The sequence below is a fragment of the Bos taurus genome, chromosome 22 (genome assembly GCF_002263795.3).
Source record: "Bos taurus isolate L1 Dominette 01449 registration number 42190680 breed Hereford chromosome 22, ARS-UCD2.0, whole genome shotgun sequence".
Classification (NCBI taxonomy): domain Eukaryota; kingdom Metazoa; phylum Chordata; class Mammalia; order Artiodactyla; family Bovidae; genus Bos; species Bos taurus.
The window spans coordinates 39,033,614-39,051,562 of NC_037349.1; the positions used below are offsets into that span (position 1 = coordinate 39,033,614).

General features: G+C 40.9%; 1 protein-coding gene across 4 annotated transcripts in view; it reads right to left on the reverse strand.

Moving 5' to 3' along the window:
- The window catches only part of PTPRG (protein tyrosine phosphatase receptor type G), a 774,504-nt gene that overhangs the window by 8,880 nt on the left and 747,675 nt on the right, over positions 1-17,949 (reverse strand). For all 4 annotated transcript variants that reach the window (XM_024982945.2, XM_024982946.2, XM_024982944.2 and 1 more), the window contains 5 exon segments: positions 16,509-16,602; positions 15,544-15,620; positions 14,923-15,051; positions 10,881-11,027; positions 9,772-9,914 (listed from right to left, as the gene is read on the reverse strand). In XM_024982945.2, the coding sequence (XP_024838713.1) occupies positions 9,772-9,914; positions 10,881-11,027; positions 14,923-15,051; positions 15,544-15,620; positions 16,509-16,602 (590 nt within the window).

Genomic DNA, 17,949 nt, shown 5'->3' on the forward strand with positions numbered 1-17,949 from the left:
TCTGGCTTTTCCAGTTGAAAGCTTAGTTTTTTGTTTTTTTAATATTTTCTCCAATATATGGAGATATATATACACACACACACATTTTTTTCCCCTTCTGAGTGTGTATACTGTTAGGTTTTGAAATGTAGTGACTTCAGCATCATTTAGTTTTAGGAATCTGTAATTTCTATTTTCACTACCTCTTTAACCTATGAGTTATCTCTAATACCAGATGTAAGGACTTCAGGGTCTGGGTGTAAGAATTTGGGGTCTCATTTCTTTGCTGGTTTCTAAATAATGCATTATAATCAATGAATGTTGCCTTGTTATAATTTACCGGTTTTTTTTAAAGAATGTATTCAAGTTCCATTTATGGTAATTATAAATAAACCATCTGTGTCTGAAGAGACTCTTGTAACTATCAGAGCCTCTGTGTTAAAAATTGGTCAGCAATTTGACTCCACAGTCAAAGTGGGGCAGTACTGATTCTGAGTAATGGACCGTAGCCTGGATCCTTACTCCAGCTTAAAGTAACAACTACTGTAGGTTCAAAATCCAGTAAAGTTTACATGTGAATCATCATCTTGAGATTCTCAGTGATGGTCGGGGTGTTTAAGCAGTCTTTACTCCCCCAATTTGAACTCCTAGTAGTTCCTCGACTACATACTGTGTTTCTTCCACCATCCCTGCTTTTGTCTTTCTCGCCCCTGTACTTGGAATGTCCTTCTCTTGGGTACAGACTTTAACATTTACATATTTAATTTAGAAATGTTTAAATAAAAAAAAAAATAGAACTTTAGAAATACAGTTGACTTATAATGTTGTGCCAATCTCTGCTGTATAGCAAAGTGACTCAGTTAAACACATGTATACATTCTTTTTATTTTTTTACTCTTTTCCATGAGAGTTTATGCCGGAAAGTTCCCTGTGGAATATGCAATAAGACCATGTTGTTTATCTGTCCTCTGTATAATAGGTTGCACCTACAGACCCCAAACGCCCCATCTACCCCTCCCACTCCCCTCCTCCCGCTTCGCAAGCACAGATCTGACCTCTGTATGAGTGAGTCTGTTTCTGTTTGCAGGTAGGTGCATCTGTGCCGTATTTTAAATTCCACAAATAAGTGATACCCTATGGTATTTGTCTTCCTCTGACTGACTTCACTTAGTATGATATTCTCTAGGTCCATCCACGTGGCTGCAATGACATTATTTCGTTCTTTTTAGTGCGAGCGTAGCATTCCACTGTGTACACTTCTTCTTTATCCATTCCTCTGCTGATGGGGGTACATACTGTTACAGGCCACTACTGGGTCAGCCTTGGTAATTATGGTTTTCAGATCTTTCCTCTGAATGTTACTATTCAGTGTGTCCTGGTAATTCATTTTAATGTCTCATCCCTTTATTCAGTTGTTAGAGAATCTTCAGCCATGATTTTTTTCCAGCTTTTTTTCTTCCTCTTTCATCTCTCTCTCCATAGATCATCCCTTAGACCGATGTCAGACCTTCTGTATTTGACTTCCACATCTGAGTCTAATTGCAGTTTTGTCCATTCTACTACTAGCCCGTCTCTTATCCTTTCCATTTATTAGCCTCTAATTTGTTCTAATTTCATAATAAGTGTTTTTGATTCATTTCATTAAATCTTTAGATCTCTGTGTGTATTATTTTTAAAACAATTACGACTGCTCTTTTAACTCTGATTCACTGTATTTTTTCTTCTTGGTCATCATGTTGTCTTTCTTCAGATTCTAAAATGAACTGAGTTTTACCTTCTCATTGTAGCATAGCTGGGATTTCCCACCTCCTCCACCCCAATCATTTGTATTAATCTTTTTCAACATTTAACCTTTTAATCTCTGCTTAATTTGTTCTAGTGAAACTGTTAGGATCTCTTTTCCTTCTCCCTTTCAAGCTAACCATAGCCATTAGTTAGGGAAGTCAGGAATTGCGTGTTTTATCATGCAGTGCGCACTCCATGTGGGATTACTCTGCCCTTTGCCTGGGTTGTCTTTCCTTAATACTTAGCCACTCTTAAAAAGTACCTAAATAAAAGGAAATTCCTACAAAATAAGACTTTAAACACGACTAGAAACTAGGTCAAATCAATCAAATGCACAGATACTTTAAAGTATCAGTCTTGAAAGACTGAAAAAGGCCATTCTTTTTCAGAAGTTTGGGAATTCAGGAGGATTAAGGGATGTTTGTCAAGTCTCATGCATTTGCACTTCACATTACAGAGACTTGGTGGAAAAGTGACACAGGTAATTTGTAACTTAGCTAATACAAGAATAGTATATAAATTCCCTGGTTTGGTAGTTTGCCACTTTCTTAAAGGGCCCCCTTGAGGGCAACTGTGCTCTAACTCTTAGCTGTTACAATGTAATCTCATCTTCCTCTGTCAATGCCTCAAAGAAATGAAAGCAAGTTCCCAATGTACAGGAATGTTTTCAAGTGGCTCTGTCTATATTCATTTGAAGAGACACTGGGGTTCCTTGTATCATCAGTGTGTATAATACCTATGGCCTTTTGCCATTTAATTACACTGTTTACAACTTCATATAATTATTGTTGAAAGCAACTACTTTGTAGAATAACAATTATTGTTGTTTTGCTTTTACAATGTTTTAAAAATCATAACCAAGATGGCAATGCAGGGGTAAAAACCCTGTCACTATGAAGGAAGTGAAGCTTCCTTTCAAAATCATTATGGCAGGAAGGAAAACAGAGTTAAAGCTTGAATGTACATTAATCTTGGAATAATAAGACTTGTGGAAGTAGATGAGAAAATAAAGGCAAGTTATTCTGACTGGTGTGAGATTTACATAACTGTAACTTTGATTTGCATTTCTCTAATAATGAGCTATGCTGAGCATCTTTTCACATGCCTGGTGGTCATCTGTATGTCTCCTTTGGGAAATGTCTATTTAGGTCTTCTGCCCCATTTTTGTTGGGGTTGTTTGTTTTAGGATATTGAGCTGCATGAGCTGTTTGTATATTTTGGAGACTAATCCCTAGTTGGTTACAGAGTTGGCAAGTATTTTCTCCCATTCTGGGGGCTGTCTTTTTGTTGTCTGTGGTTTCCTTTATTTGTGCAAAAGCTTTTGAGTTTAATTAGGTCTCATGTGTTTCTTATTTCCATTATACAGGAGATGGATCAAAACAGATACTGCTGTGACTTATGTCAAAGAGTGTTGTTCTATGTTTTCTTCTAAGAACTTTAGAGAGTCTGGTCTTGCCTTTAGGTTTTTAATTCATTTAGAGTTATTTTTGTGTATGGTGTTTGTTGGTTGTTATTGTTCAGCTGCTCAGTCATGTCCGACTCTTTGTGACCCCATGGACTGGAGCAGCCAGGCTTCCCTGTCCATCACCATCTCCCAAAGCTTGTTCAGACTCATGTCCATCCAGCCATCTCGTCCTCTGTCGTCTCCTTCTTCTCCTGCCCTCAATCTTTCTCAGCATCAGCGTCTTTTCCAATGAGCTGGCTCTTCATATCAGGTGGCCAAAGTATGGGAGCTTCAGCATCAGTCCTTCCAAAGAATATTCAGGGTTGATTACCTTTAGGATGGACTGGTTGGATCTCCTTGCAGTCCAAGGGACTCTCAAGAGTCTTCTCCAACACCAGAGGTCAAAAGCATCAATACTTTGGTGCTCAGCCTTCTTTATGGTCCAGCTCTCACATCCATACATGACTACTGGAAAAACCACAGTTTTGACTAGACCATTGTCAGCAAAGTAATATTTCTGCTTTTTAATGTGCTATGTGGGTTTGTCACAGCTTTTCTTCCAAGGAGCAAGCATCTTTTAATTTCATGGCTGCAGTCACCATCTGCAGTGATTCTGGACGCCGCCCCCCCCCGCCCGCCGCCTCAAATGAAGTCTGTCACTGTTTGCATTGTTTCCCCATTTGCCATGAAGTGATGGGACCAGATGCCATGACCTTAGGTTTTTGAATGTTGAGTTTTAAGCTAGCTCTTTTTCACTCTCCTCTTTCACTTTCATCAAGAGGCTCTTTAGTTCTTCAATTTCTGCCATATAAGGGTGGTGTCATCTGCATATCTGAGGTTATTGATAGTTCTCCTGGCAATCTTAATTCCAGCTTGTGCTTCATCCAGCCTGGCTTTGTTAGTAGTGATGCTTCCTAAGGCCCACCTGACTTCAGACTCCAGGATGTCTGGCTCTAGGTGAGTGAGATAACCACACCATCTTGGTTATCTAGGTCATGAAGATCTTTTTTGTATGGTTCTTCTGTGTATTCTTTCCACCTCTTCTTAATCTCTTCTGCTTCTGTTAGGTCCATACCATTGTGACATTCATCTTTGCATGAAATGTTCCCTTGGTATCTCTAATTTTCTTGAAGTGATGTCTAGTCTTTTCCATTCTATTGTTTTCCTCTATTTCTTTGCACTGATCGCTGAGCAAGGCTTTCTTATCTCTCCTTGCTGTTCTTTGGAACTCTGCATTCAGATGGGTATATCTTTCCTTTTCTCCTTGGCCTTTAGCTTCTCTTTTCTCAGCTATTGGTAAGGCCTCCTCAGACAACCATTTTGCCTTTATGCATTTCTTTTTCTTGGGGATGGTTTTGATGACCACCTCCTGTACAATGTTATGAACCTCTGTCCATGGGTCTTCAGGCACACTATCAGATCTAATCCCTTGAATCTATTTGTCATTTCTGCTGTATAATCATTGGGTTTCCTTGGTAGTTCACCTGTAAAGAATCCACGTGCAATGTAGGAGACCTGAGTTTGATCCCTGGTTGGGAATGGGAAATAGATGGGGAAACAGTGGAAACAGTGTCAGACTTTACTTTTTTGGGCTCCAAAATCACTGCAGATGGTGACTGCAGCCATGAAATTAAAAGATGCTTACTCCTTGGAAGGAAAGTTATGTCCAATCTAGATAGCATATTCAAAAGCAGAGACATTACTTTGCCAAAAAAGGTCCGTCTAGTCAAGCCTATGGTTTTTCCAGTAGTCATGTATGGATGTGAGAGTTGGACTGTGAAGAAGGCTGAGCACCCAAGAATTGATGCTTTTGAACTGTGGTGTTGGAGAAGACTCTTGAGAGTCCCTTGGACTGCAAGGAGATCCAACCAGTCCATTCTGAAGGAAATCAGCCCTGGGATTTCTTTGGAGGGAATGATGCTGAAGTTGAAACTCCAGTACTTTGGCCACCTCATGCGAAGAGTTGACTCATTGGAAAGGACTCTATGCTGGGAGAGATTGGGGGCAGGAGGAGAAGGGGACGACAGAGGATGAGATGGCTGGATGGCATCACGGACTCAATGGACGTGAGTCTGAGTGAACTCCGGGAGTTGGTGATGGACAGGGAGGCCTGGAGTGCTGCGATTCATGGGGTCTCGAAGAGTCGGACACAACTGAGCAACTGAACTGAACCGAACCCAGTCCAGTATTCTGGCCTGGAGAATTCCATGGACTGTAGAGTCCATGGAGTCACAGAGTTCAACATGACTGAGCAACTTTCACTTTTTCACTGTATAATCATAAGAGATTTGATTTAGGTCAGACCTGAACGGCCTAGTGGTTTTCCCTACGTTCTTCAATTTGAGTCTGTATTTTGCAATCAGAAGTTCATGATCTGAGCCTCAGTCAGCTCCCCATCTTGTTTTTGCTGACTGTATACTGCTTCTCCATCTTCAGCTGCAAATAATATAATTAATCTGATTTTGGTACTGACCATCTGGTGATGTCTATGTGCATGGTGTTAGAGAACATTCAGATTTCATTTAAATGTAGGTGTCCAGTTTTCCCAGCACCACTTAATGAAAAGACTGTTTTTCTCCATTGTATATTCCTGCCTCCTTTGTACGTTAACTGACTGTAAGTGCAGGGGTTTATTTCTGCACTTTGTAACCTGTTCCACTGGTCTGTATTTCTGTAGCTTGTAGTATAGTCTGAAGTCAGGAAGCCTGATTCCTCCGGTTCTTTTTTCTTTCTCAGGCTTGCTTTGGTTATCTGGCATCTTCTGTGTTTCCATACAAATTAAAAAATCTCTTGTTCTAGTTCTATGAAAATGCCATTAGTAATTTGATAGGGATTCACCAAATCTGTAGATTAACCTGGGTAGTATATTTTAACATGTTCTTGGATTGGAAGAATCAATATTCTCTCTCTCCATCGGTTGGTGTAGTCTTCAAGTTCTTTCATCAGTCTCTCAACAGTTTTCAGAGTGCAGACCTTTTGCCTCCTTGGGTAGGTTTATTCCTAGGTATTTTATTCTTTTTGATGTGATGGTAAATATAGGATTGTTTCTTTAACTGGAAATGCTTTACTGGTAATAATTTTTGAGCAAGGGGTCCTATGTTTTCCCTTTACCCGGGACCTTACACCTTAGTAGCTGGTGCTGGCTCTGCCTTGCTAACCAGATACATGTGCACACAGGCCCTAGGACCTCCCTTTGCAGCCCTCATTTCCTCACACAGGAAGAGCAGATCCTAAAATTACTCCCCTCATGGGGTGGTTTTGAGGATTAAAAGAAGGATTCAATTAGTTCTAATTGAGGGGGTGTCTTTACAGCAGCTGGTACAGAAAGCAGTCCATGTATTTCAGCATTTGCTATACATCTCAGGTCACAATTAACAATTATTGAAAACCCCCTAAAAGAGCTTTTGCTTATTTGGCCGTTAGCTATCAGTCTTTATCAGACATTAGAGCTGAGAAAACACTGAAACACACAACCATGCAAGCACACACTCCCTTCGCTGTCAGAGTGGGGATGTCATCTGGGTCAGGTGGCTCTGAAAAACTCCACTGTACACTCAGGACAGAGTAAGAGTGAACAAGGCAACCAGTATCCTTGTATTATTCTGAAAACTGTTGTGTCCACTTGGAATACCTGGAAGGGTCTTACGAGACCACCCTGCCACCCTTCCCAATTGGGGGCCCTCAGATCTCACTCTGAGAACTGCTGAATGAAATCAGCCCACTCTAGCATCCAACAGGGTGGCAGCATTCATACAAGAAACTAGCCTTTTCGTTCTGTAAGTGAAGGTCTAATCTACTACTGTCCCATAAAACTGTGTTAGAACCATGACTGTGTTCCACGCTCTTCTTAGGAAAATAGGCTGTGTGTTTACCATTTGACAGTAATGATACAGATCAGCCTCTGGATAGGACTGTCTTGAGCAGATGAACATAGCAAGCTGAGAACAAGCAGTTTGCCTTTAACCTATGCCTGTGCTCAAATTGAATGAGTGTACTTTTCGTTGAGGAAGTTTTACCCTTAGAGATTGTTTTATCTAGAAACTCCATTCGCCTGGCACACAGCTGTAAGGACCAGGCAGACAGCACAGAGTTTGTGTGCTAGAAGTTTAACTCTCTGTCAGTGGAAGCACCCATCTATTTTTTGATAGAGCTTAAAAAACTTTGTAAATTGGCTTTATAGTCCACAGATGAATGTAAGCAGGTAAAATAACAAAAACAAGGCTCTCCGGGCAAAGTTCATATATAAGCACATACCCTGAATAACGGGTAAGTCATCCTAACTTGAAACACGGTACCAACTCATACCAGTATTATCTACTACCCACTGTTTGTCAGGCATGGGGCTTCACTCTACGGAGAATGGGACAAATGAGTTCACACTGCTGGTCTCTGCAGCGTGGGGCTGACAGTCATGGATATAAGCAGTGACAAGCGGATCTGATAAACAGGAATGGCACTGGTAAAGATGTGCTGTCTGTGAATGATTACCTCTGGGATGAATCAGAGACAATTTCAAAGAGAGTGCCTTTTGAGGTGTGGGTGGAATGAGAGAACAGGAGGACTGGGATGGTAGCCAGAGGGCAGTAGACTTCAACCAGATTGCAGAAGGATTTGGAAAATGTACTGAAAGCGTGCGGAGCATCTGCAAGCCCCGGGGGCCAACGATACGTGGAGGTGAGGGGGCACAAGAAGGACTTTGATGTTTTTCTGGTTTGTACAACTAAGTGGATGGGAGCAGGATGGGAGGCTGAGTTCGGACCTACAGATACTAGACTTGAGGTGTCTGTAGGCTAGCAGGAAGGGATATTTAGAGGTGCAAAAGGTAAGATGGAAACTGAAAGTTAACTGGCATTCAGAGTGCTGTACTAGAGCAACTACTTAAAAGCTTCAAATTTGCTCAAGTAATGTAGAAAAATAATTTTAATGGACTCACTTCTCTCTTAAAAATGGTGCATAAATGAATGAACACTTGATCTTTGGGGGCTTTTCATCCAGCTCGCCTATGTAACATGTGAAGATGCACGAGTGTAGGATTAACTTGCTCTTTTCTTATTTAGACCTAAGAACAAGCTATATCTGATTAAGTCCAGAGCTAACATATGCAGCATGTAGTGTCAAATGCAAATCACTGCCTAAGACAATCCACCCCAAAGCTGTATGTAGATGAACGAGTCAAACAGTTCTGTTAAAATTGTACTTTTCCCCCCCCTTTCTCCGTTCTCTAATATAAGATCAGCTGCATTCCTGACTTAAGGGCAGATCCTTGGAATACTATTAGTACCACAAAATCCATCACAAAACTGGGCAGCAGCATTAGCATTTGGTCTGAATTGCTAAAAGCTGGTAAAATCCAGAAGGTACCTGAAAAGCTAACCCAGATTAGTTGCGGGGGGGGGGGGGGGTTACTCTGGAAGCAGTTCTCACTTTCTGCTATCACTGCATATCCTATAGACTAGGAGCAAGTACCTAGTTATTTTGAGGCTGTGTCATTTAAACACTACTGCTGGTGGTTTAGTTGCTAACTTTTGTCCAACTCTTGGGACACCATAGACTGTAGCCTCTTAATTCTTCTTAATCTAATTAAGAGGCAGGCTAACATTTTGAAATAGTCACTATTTTAAAAAGACCATCAGACTCCTTGGAAGGAGCCAATCATGTGGCTTGCTTCAAACTGGTGAAGTACTGACCTCAGCCAGCAGTCTCTGTTCATTTCCTATGACAGCAACAGTTCAAGGCAAAGGCTTATTTTATAAGCTTTACTGTGAAATGTATCAGTATCTACACTAGCAGAGGGGGTGGTAATTTAATAGTAAATGCCTAACAACTTGCTGGCTAAGGAAGCTACCTACCTTGGAACTTGGGGCAGAGGCTTGTGAGATTTGAAACCATCTGCCACCATCTGGCAGGTCAAGTCCCATCTATAAAGTCTGACTCCAGATATTCATACACCATTAGGTATATCTAGGACCCTGTCCCCTCATTAAAGTGAGAGTACGCTGGGTCTGAACTCCATTCAGACACTTAGCAGCTTTGAGCTAGAAGCAAATCATGCTTTACCTTTAAACCTCCAGAGACGGTAACCTTCAAAACACATGGTAAACTATAAGTATTATTAAGAGTTAACTTTTTGATTACTAATCAACTAAACATATTTTAAAAGGTTTTCTACCTAGTGTTTGTTGAAAATCAGTGTAAGGATTTAAAGATAGTATAAACTATGACATGTAAATTAATATAAATGTAAACATGTAAATTATTGTCTAGTTTGTATTACTGAAACAGAAAACCTAGGAAAGCATGCAGATATATTGTGGTAGGCTAATACACAGTACTATCTAGAAAGATGAACCTATACTCCAGGAGAACCTGAAGCCTTTGACAAACTAAAATGCACATTTTACACAGGTACACACTAGAAACCGCACGTTCCCGGTAGAAACCACAACATATGCACATTAGAAATATCCTGGAATTGTCGCAGGCAGAGAGAGGGCTTGTGAAGTCTCTCTTTCCTCCCTCCTCCTATCACAGTGCAACAGGAAGATGAAAAAAACGGTACATACTCATCATGGACGATGGTGGGGCCATCCCTTGTCAGGGCCTCTTCCTTGATGACGTTGATAAGCTCAAAAGTACTGCTGATGGGGGCATCCGGGTTGGGCCATTTGGGACACTGGAAATGTCGAACTTCGAGGACATAGTCATCCTGCAAGCAGCATGACATGAGTCACAGGTCATTCTTCACTTCATCCTGTCTATAGTCTTAACAACTAGAACTTGCTCCTGGGGAAGTACATAGTATAGACAACTGAAAAATGTCATGATTGCCAGGAGACCCAAACCGCTCTGAGGAGGAAAGTACTGGGGAGGTCCGCCTGACAGGTAGCAAACGAGCTTGGTGGTGTGGTAGTGTAGTCGCTACACTTGTGTCCGAATCCTATCTGACGCCATGAACCTCTGTCCAGGCTCCTCTGTCCATGGGATTCTCCAGGCAAGAATACTGGAGTGGGTTGCCATTTCCTTCTCCAGGGGAGCTTCCTGTCCCAGTGATTGAACCTGTGTCTCCTGAACTGCAGGCAGATTCTTTACTGCTAGGCCACCAGGGAAGCAACAAATGAGGTTATCATAGTGAAACAGAATCCTGTTCAGGCAAACATTTTAAGGGACAACAAACTATAAGAGACTTTATATCCTATTCTATCTTATCTATAAAAATAAAAACAAGGAAGGGGAAAGGACATCAGTATTTAATTTACTAAATAAGATAACTCCCCTCTTAACCACTCCATAGGAGGATAGTTAATTACTCATCAAAATGTTGTGTATTTTTTTTAATGTATAGTCTTAATATTATCACCTCTGCAACATATTATATTGTAAGGCTTACATTTCTGATGGCAAACTAACTACAGAGCTCTAGTATATTGTTCTTACAATCAGGTCAACAAGCCTATTTGTATGCATGCTTAATCAGAGGAACGGCTACATTTCATCCTTCCACCTGGAAAAAGCAAATACTTGAAGGAAGCAAAAAAGGAAGTGTGCACATTTAAAATTAGGTCATAAGACGCCCGCCCGGGCCTGTCCTCAGGGTGGCAGATTACTTCATTGTGACTTAGAATCACCCACGACCCAGACACAGCTGTTACCAAGGGCCTGAGGTTAGGGTTACCTGTGTAGCTTCAAGGATGAAGTCATGGATGATAATTTGCTCTTCATTAGAGAGGCACAGTCTGTCTTTGCTGATAAGGGTGACGGTAAAGGCCTCACAGTTCATGGATTCTTCTCGACTGGGCCAGTACACAAACTCATCTTCAGCCTACAGGCACCAAAGGAAAAAAAAAAATTCTTCTGCAGGGCTGTCAACCATTTGTTCTTCAATTTTCTTACCAATTTCTTATGTTTGCAATTTCCCATAATTCCCAGATCATCTTTTAAGTTTGGTTCATACAATTATTGATATACTCATATGGCATCATGCTGAGGTCAGTGGTTATTATATTTTATTGTAAAACACAATCACTATTTTTTGGCACCTCTCATCTATGTTACTCTAACAACCAAAAAGGCTCCTTCTGTAGGGGATGTCTAACCCCTAGCTGAGAAATGCTGGGTAATGGTAAGTGTGAGAATAAAAAAGGAGATATGATCTCCTATCAATTTTATTATTTCACAGTGGCTTAATGCAATTAAGATATGCTAATTGTTGTTCTATGGATTATGTTATCAAGAGTTCTACAGTTGACTAGCATTTTCCAAAAGACTTTTTGTAAACATTATCTTATGTACTTTTCTTAATACACTAGTGAGGGAAGGATCTTCCGTCTTTGTAGATGAAAACACCAAGGCTCAGACAGGTCCATAAATAAGCATGCTAGCTGTAAGTATAAGGTGCTTTGTAAAAGGGCAGTTAAGCTGTCAATGTTAAGACTTCAAGTCTTTCAGTCTTGAATCAGGCAAGCTTTAAATGTTTGTCTATTTTAAGATTAAAGATAAATATTCAGTAACAGAAACTACAGTACATAAAATAGATAAGCAATAACAATTTACAGCTCAGGGAGCAATATTCAAATATCTTATAATAACCTGTAATGGAAAAGAATCAGAAAAAATAACTGAATCACTTAGCTTTACATCTGAAACTAATACAATATTCAGGCTTGATACTTGAATTCTTTCCCTGAAAACTATGAACAAAGATAACCGTTGCCTAGGTTGGAGACTGAGAAATACAATCATCATGGTGAGCCTCGTCTCCTTTTTCTCATCAGTTCAAATGGCAAATTACAGTTTGCTTGTAATATATAGATTTCTATGGGCATTTTCCTGAAAAAGCCTAGACACTATACTAGTGAAGTCAGAAATAATTCTGAATAATGTTCAAAGCAAGGTTTTGTTTAATCTTACATTGTTGCATTAGAAATGAGCCAACAGTCCAATAAGACTTATCACCCTTTCAAGTTTCAATATAGCTTATTGCCAAGTACATTTTTATTTTTAAAGCTCAGCATAAGGGGAAACAGATTAGCAATCGGGTTTAGTCTATACAAAAGAAGTCTGTAACTGTCTTGGATTTTAATACACTGTGCCCTAGGATATGGAATTAGGACCCTTTTAACGGATATTCTGGTGGATCAGCGGTAAAAGAAGACACTTGCAATGCAGGAGACGTGGGTTTGATCCCTGAGTCAGGAAGATCCCCTGGAGAAGGGAATGGCAACCCACTCCAGTGTTCTTGCCTGGGAAATCCCATGCACAGAGGAGGCTGGCGGGCTACAGTCTGTAGGGTTACAAAGTCAGACACCACTAAGCAACTAAAACAACAATGACATAATGATGAACAAGGCCTCTAAATTTGACCAAATACACAGATTAAGCATAGGACTGGATATGACCCTGAATAATCTGACTAAGCCTTAATTTCCATATCGGAAAAGTGGGAATAATAAAACTATATACCCCAAATAACTATTATGATGATAATATGAATTAGAAATTCTCTAATTGGCCTAACAACTGCCAAAAGGAGTTAGTAATGGCAATCCACTCGGGTCTTCTTGCCTGGAGAACCCCATGGACAGAGTAGCCTGGTGGGCTACAGTCCACGGGGTCACAAACCCCACAACCGAGCAACTAACAAAATGGTGGAAGAAAGGCAGAAAAATAGTTTTGAACACAAAGCAGTAAACTAGGGAATAAAGGCTCAACTTGACAGACTATTACAAAGAAACAATGCTACTGACTTCAGTAGGACCTCTGGTCTCATGGGTATTTTGCTTATGGATAAGGCACAGATGCCTTGGCCACAGTGACTTCTGGGCCATCCACAGAATCATGGTCTTGTGAAGTTACAGTAGTGATAAATAACAAAGCAAACAAAAAATGCAGAGACATTATCGTGTCCGGCTCCTTGAGACCCATGGGCTGTAGCCCACCAGGCTCCTCTGTCCATGGCATTCTCCAGGCAAGAATACTAGAGTGGCTTGCCATTTGGATCTTCCCGACCCAGGGATCGAACCCAGGTCTTTTGCATTGCAGGCAGATTCTTTATCGACTCAGCCAGGAGGAAAGCCCTTAGAAAACACTACATCTGACTTTCCACCTCTGAGCTATGAGCACGGACATGCAGGATTCCAGCATCGCCTCCGTGGGCCGGAGAGAGACCCGGAAGCGACAGGCCTGGGCCTGAAGCCTCGCTGTCGGCACAGCAGACTCACTGGATCCAGGCTCCCACTCGCCTTGCCCATGCAAATGAGCTTGTGGGCAGAACCGCTTTCAGTGGCTGTCCTCTGTTCAGTGAGGATAACAAAACACTGACTCATCCAACAAATGCACGTTTTAACAACCCTAAATGCCTCCAATTTCCATATGCCAAACAGAATAGACCCCTATTGCCAGCTAATTTGAAAATTTACACTCCAGTTTTTAGCTTAAGATTCTCAACTCTGTTGCCATTCTATCACACAGAAGCAGTCTTGGTATTCTGAAGCTGGAGCAGAAAGCGACAAAGTGAAGTTCCTACTGACTGGGCACACAGTCAAACGCATGTCATCAAGACTAGGGGTTCAGTCACATGCTGTTCTTTGCTGATTAAAAAACTCACTACTCTTGACACTCAAGGAAGCAGATCGTTTTTGTTTTTGTTTTTACTGTGTGCTTCCATGTCCTCATAGTAACTTCTGAAGACCCAACTGATTGAAAACTTCAGGCAATGGGAGTGCAGCGGTAACACTCAAACTTGTTTTCATAAACGTGCCCACCCTTCTCCTCTAGGGTCTTAGAGACCTCAATTGTTGTTTAGTTGCTAAGTCGTGTCTGACTCTGTGTGACCCCCTGGACTGTAGCCCGCCAGGCTCTTCTGTGCATGGGATTTCCTAGGCAAGAACACTGGAGTGGGTTGCCATTTCCTTCTCCAGGGGAGCTTCCCAACCCAGGTCTCCTGCACTGGCAGGTGGATTCTTTACCTCTGATCCACCGGGAAGTCTGGAGACCTCAATAGGGAAGGACTAAAGGGAGGAGAAAGAATTAGTAGCTTAGTCGAGGTCTTTAAAAAGCACTAATTTCCAACAAAAAAGTCTCTCCTTTTCTCCTTCCTTCCCTGTAACAGATCTGGCTTGCCTATGGAATGGGGGGGTAAATGATGATACATTATTAGTACTTTTGATACTGATTTTTTTTTTTTGGCTGGGAAACATTTCTATGATGTGGGGTTGGACATATACAATAACAAAATAAGGCAAGTGACTCAAATCATGGCTGTAATTATTTGTATATGCCCCTTGGCAAACTAGTTCCCTCAGTTTTCTGAGCTCCTAAAGGAGGTGAAGAGAGTACCTATGTCAGCAAGTTGTAGAAATGATTTAATGAGCTAATACATGTGAAAACAAGCTCATATAATCAATACACGTTGACTACTGTTACTACTCATTTGCTTTTCAACAGTGACATGCAGCAACTAAGAGATCAGGGTCAGTTCATAAACTACTGAGGTTGGAGACAGAACTTTTTTCCAAAACCTTCTGTCACCTACTGTGTACAGTAGAGTTGAGGGGTTCTACCACCAGGAATCAGAAATCAAGGATTGGAGCAGACCTATGAAATGAGCAGTCTGCATTCCCTCCCCAGCGCGTGCAGACACTACAGCCCTATCGCAAGGTCATGAATGCGCGTGGCCTCACGGGCCCAGGAATGCAGAATAGGCGCGCCTCACTCACCAAGCTCTGGTTGTCCGGCAGCATGACGATGATCTGCGCGTTGTGATCCCAAATCATCCTCCAGAAGTCCTTGGTGGTGTGTGGCAGAGGGTGCTGGGTTATAATAAACTCATTGCTCCTGTAATAGCCCTTTAGTTAAGAAGATGAAAAACCAGCAATTATGAGCGTCTTATTCTAACTCCACGGTAGTTAAACACATTCATGAAATAAGACCAGCATGGTGCTAACCTCACTGAAACAATCCAAAGAGGCTCTCAGTGCACTTGGCTAATTTTTAGATGTACTTCTGCTAACACGTAGAGACAGTTTTCTCTCCATGTCCTATTCACTTCTCATTCCCCCTGCTGTTTTTACTTAACAGTAATTTCAACATGTATTCCAAGACTAGATGGGTGAAATCAATAAGAAGATCACTTCCTTAACAAGCTTGTTTCTTAAGCATTTTTGTGTCCTCATGGATTAGGTATTCTTTGTTAAAGGTTTCCAGATACAGAAATCCCTCAAATTTTGATATTACACATCAATAAAGTATTTGAATAATCAAAGCCGCATAGGTGGTGTCTGCTCTTTAGCACCATTCAGTGTAATCGGCTTCACTTATAACTAACTGTTGACTCTCACCATGATATAAGAAGCATTAATGTAGTCCGTTCCTTTCATTCCAGGCAACGGTGCAAGACCCACTCGAGCACGTTCAGCTATGACAAAAAAAACCAAACACATTTGCCTTGGTTACCCACACACCATCAACAGTACCTTCTCAGAGTTACCTGATGAGCCATAGAGTCCCTTGGCTCCTGTTTCTTTTTAAGATTTACCTATGTTGTTAACCAAGCTAAAGCATTATCAGCTAAGACTGAATGTAAAAGGGCACTTTACACGTCTATCTGCATGTGCCCAGAGGGACGCAGGCATTATGGAAATAACATACAACTGTGGGAGACACTGTCTCAGCAGGTCACGAAGAAGCTAGAGACAAAAGAGGAGTTGAGGTCACTGTTGACCCTGGTCTGATGTTCCTACAATTAGACCAACATACTGCACTCTGCTCTTCCTCATGCCCTGACCTCTTTATCTTTCTGTTCAGGAAGCACTTAGAAAATCTTGGCCTTTTTCAATCAAGAGAATCTCTCCACCGATTCCCTATGTCTGCTTCTACAGCATACACACAATATCCTCTGCTGAGTCCCAAGTTACTTACATGATGGTCACCACCTATCAAGTGTCTTGGTCTCAGTTGACAGGATAATTTAATAATTGTAGTTCCAGTTGGACAGATTAAACCAGGACTCTCTATTTTCAGAGAGCATTCACGCCACAGTGACAATGACTTTACCTTTCTTTTTAGGGTTTTATGCTAAGACATGGTAGAAATAGCCTAACTCTTCAATCTCGAGGTGAACTTGAAGCTAGATTTCCTGTCCCATAGACACAGCAACTTCCTGGTGCGGACAGCTGCCCCTCCCATCTGTCCTATTTGTCCTAAGTATAACTTTCCCCCGTGGTGGGGGTTGCCTCTTTACCTAACACACAAAATCTCAAGAAAAGAAAAACACAGTCAAGTTGAACTGATGTTAAGATCTTACATGGCACGACTGAAGAGTTTCGGTTCTTTTCTTTGTTGCACTCTTTCTGAGCACTGAAGCATTCCACATATTTTGCATTGCACTGTGTGACCAGCTGAAAGAAAGGCAACATTTTCGTCCTCATTCAAAGGACTATATTTGTGCATGTGTTAACTTCCTGTGGCAAACATTTTTCTGTATGTACATAAACATCAAATCATACCTTGTGTCCCCTAAACTCAGATTTCTATCTCAATAAAGCTTGGAAAGACAACAGAACAAAAACAAAGCTATAACTGATAGCACCTGCTTGATGATCTGGCAAAAATGCCAATGATGAGATAACTGATGGCTTTTGAACGCTTCTGCACCCTAAGAACACTTTGTGTCTCACTGGTGGCACTTTTCACAACTGTCTCAGTGGACTGCGTCTTGTTTTACTTACTTTTAGGCCTTAGGTTTCTTGACGGCAGGCTCTATGTAAGCAGTATTTATTGAATAATATGGATTTACTGAATGAATTCTTTGGATTTATTGAATTACTGTGGATTTTCCCATACACTCTCTACTAGAGTGTCTGGGAACGGTCTCCTGCTCTACCTGCTTTACAGCTACACTGTCCAGGGCCCTGGAGGCAGCCTGAGTTTCTGTTTCTTGTGTTTTCTTTCTAGGTAAGTTCTACACCTGTAAAAGAACAAACAACCCAGTCTCCTTTGATGAATTTTTTAAAACAAGGTATAAACAAATGTTTCAGGAACAAACGGCAGAATTTTAAAAATACTGGTACTCAACACTGCTATATTTAAAATGGATAACCAACAAGGAGGTACTGTAGAGCACAGGGAACTCTGCTCAGTGCTATGTGGCAGCCTGGACGGGAGGGGAGTTTGGGGGAGAATGGATACATGTCTACATATGGCTGAGTCACTTTGCTGTCCACCTTAAACTATCACATTGTTAACTGGCTATGCCCTAATAAAAAATCATTTTTTTAACAAAATAAATATTAATTTTTAAAGAATTCATTTTCAACATTCAAAATAAGACACTATGTCCTCACTATTAATTAACTGAATGATTTTTAGAGTGGGTAGGACATTATAAAAGGAGACCTGGAAATATAAAGTTGTTATGACTGAACCTGGTGAAATTAATCTATTTTTCATTTCATATCACTTGTTATCATTTGCTTGACAGTCTCATTTCTTCAGCTGAGATTCAAAGGAAGGTTTCAGTGTCTATGGAAAGTTTTACCGTGAAAATGAAAACTGCAGTGATTCATCTCATTCTTTTTATCTTGACACAAAATAAGAAATAGAACAATGTGCAAAAAAGACAGATTTTTAAAGTCTAATGAGAGACTGCTAAATAGGAGGCATTCAGTACTTTTGAGATAGCTAAACTGCTCTGACCTTAATTACTTTAATAGTTCTTATAGTCTCTCTTTTCACCTAATTTCACT